General features: G+C 44.9%; 1 protein-coding gene across 1 annotated transcript; it reads right to left on the bottom strand.

Annotated features, from left to right (window-relative positions):
- On the bottom strand, positions 1–925 carry LOC101579932 (phosducin-like protein 3). The gene has a single exon (XM_012514704.2). It carries the CDS (start codon positions 923–925, stop codon positions 200–202), a length of 726 nt encoding a protein of 241 aa, XP_012370158.1. The 3' UTR covers positions 1–199.
- Between the last annotated feature and the right edge of the window lie 249 nt (positions 926–1,174).

Raw genomic sequence — 1,174 nt, 5'->3', positions numbered from 1 at the left:
AAAGAAATGTTATTTAAAAAGAGAGTTCCAAGAAATTTAATACAATTCTGAGTAATGATTGTTTTGGAAATGGATGAGGTGTGATGCACAATTATAAAGAGGCTAAAATCCAAAAGGATTCGTTCTTGGTTTTTCTTTTTAAAAAAATCAGATGGCCTGTCACATCAAGAAAGTGCGCAGAGTTGCAGCAAGTGCAGCCTTAGTCCCCCTCAGAGTCACTGTCCCTCCTCCGCATAGGGACAGAGCCACGCACAGAGGACAACAGCACGTCTTCAACAGACTTCTTGGGGTTCTCTTCCAGGTCTGTCTTGATCGCTCCAGATTCGGACAGTTTCCACTCTAACTCATCTCTTGTCAGGTTCATGCCCCCGAATACCAGAGGACCGATGAACTGAGCCTTGATGCCACCTTCAAGGTAGACGAATACTGTGGGCAGGTTCCGATCGGAGTAGTTGGGTATGCAGGTTGTTGAAATGGCCTTGATAAATTTGACGTCAGGAAACTTCCTGGCCAATCCACTGAGGTGCTGATTGATCAGGGCACAGAGGGGAATCCCTTGCTTGTAAAGGTGCAAGACCACCCACAAGCCCTCACCGGCTTTGGTAACTTCCTGAACATAGTCCTTTCCGGAGATCTCCAAAACTTCTCCAAATTTATTCTTCAATTGAGCTGCTTCCCACTCAGCCAGCCTTTGCTGCCTGTACATCTCAACAGCCCGTTCATCTTCCTCATTGAATTCATCTTCATTATCCTCTAGCTCCTCCAACGTCATATCTTCATATGTTTTCACAACTGACTGCTGCAGGGCCTTCTGCTCCTCCTCTTCCGCCTCCTTCTCCAGTTCTTTCAGGCTTTCCTTGGAGGGCAGGATGCCCTTTTTGTGTAAGATGTCATTCCACTCAGTGTCTTCATTGGGGTCCTGCATCTTGGCCTCAGGTAGCTTGAGCCTGACCCACCTAGGAACTCCTATCAGTGTATTCTTGAGAAGCACTTAGTACTTCTTTAATTATAGATATCACTACATTTTTTAGTTCTGAAATTATTTCTGATCTGATTTCTTCTATACTGTTCTGCAGTTGTTTCTTTACTTCCACCGCTGTTATTTCAGAGATTTCAGGGGTGTGATTTCCAGTTTCCTTTATGCTAGTGTCTTCTGCATTTGTACTGGGTGGAC

Source organism: Octodon degus, unplaced genomic scaffold (genome assembly GCF_000260255.1).
Source record: "Octodon degus isolate 3935 unplaced genomic scaffold, OctDeg1.0 scaffold00037, whole genome shotgun sequence".
Lineage (NCBI taxonomy): Eukaryota > Metazoa > Chordata > Mammalia > Rodentia > Octodontidae > Octodon > Octodon degus.
The sequence above is the reverse complement of the archived record's forward strand: the minus strand, read 5'-3'. Positions and strand labels throughout refer to the sequence as shown.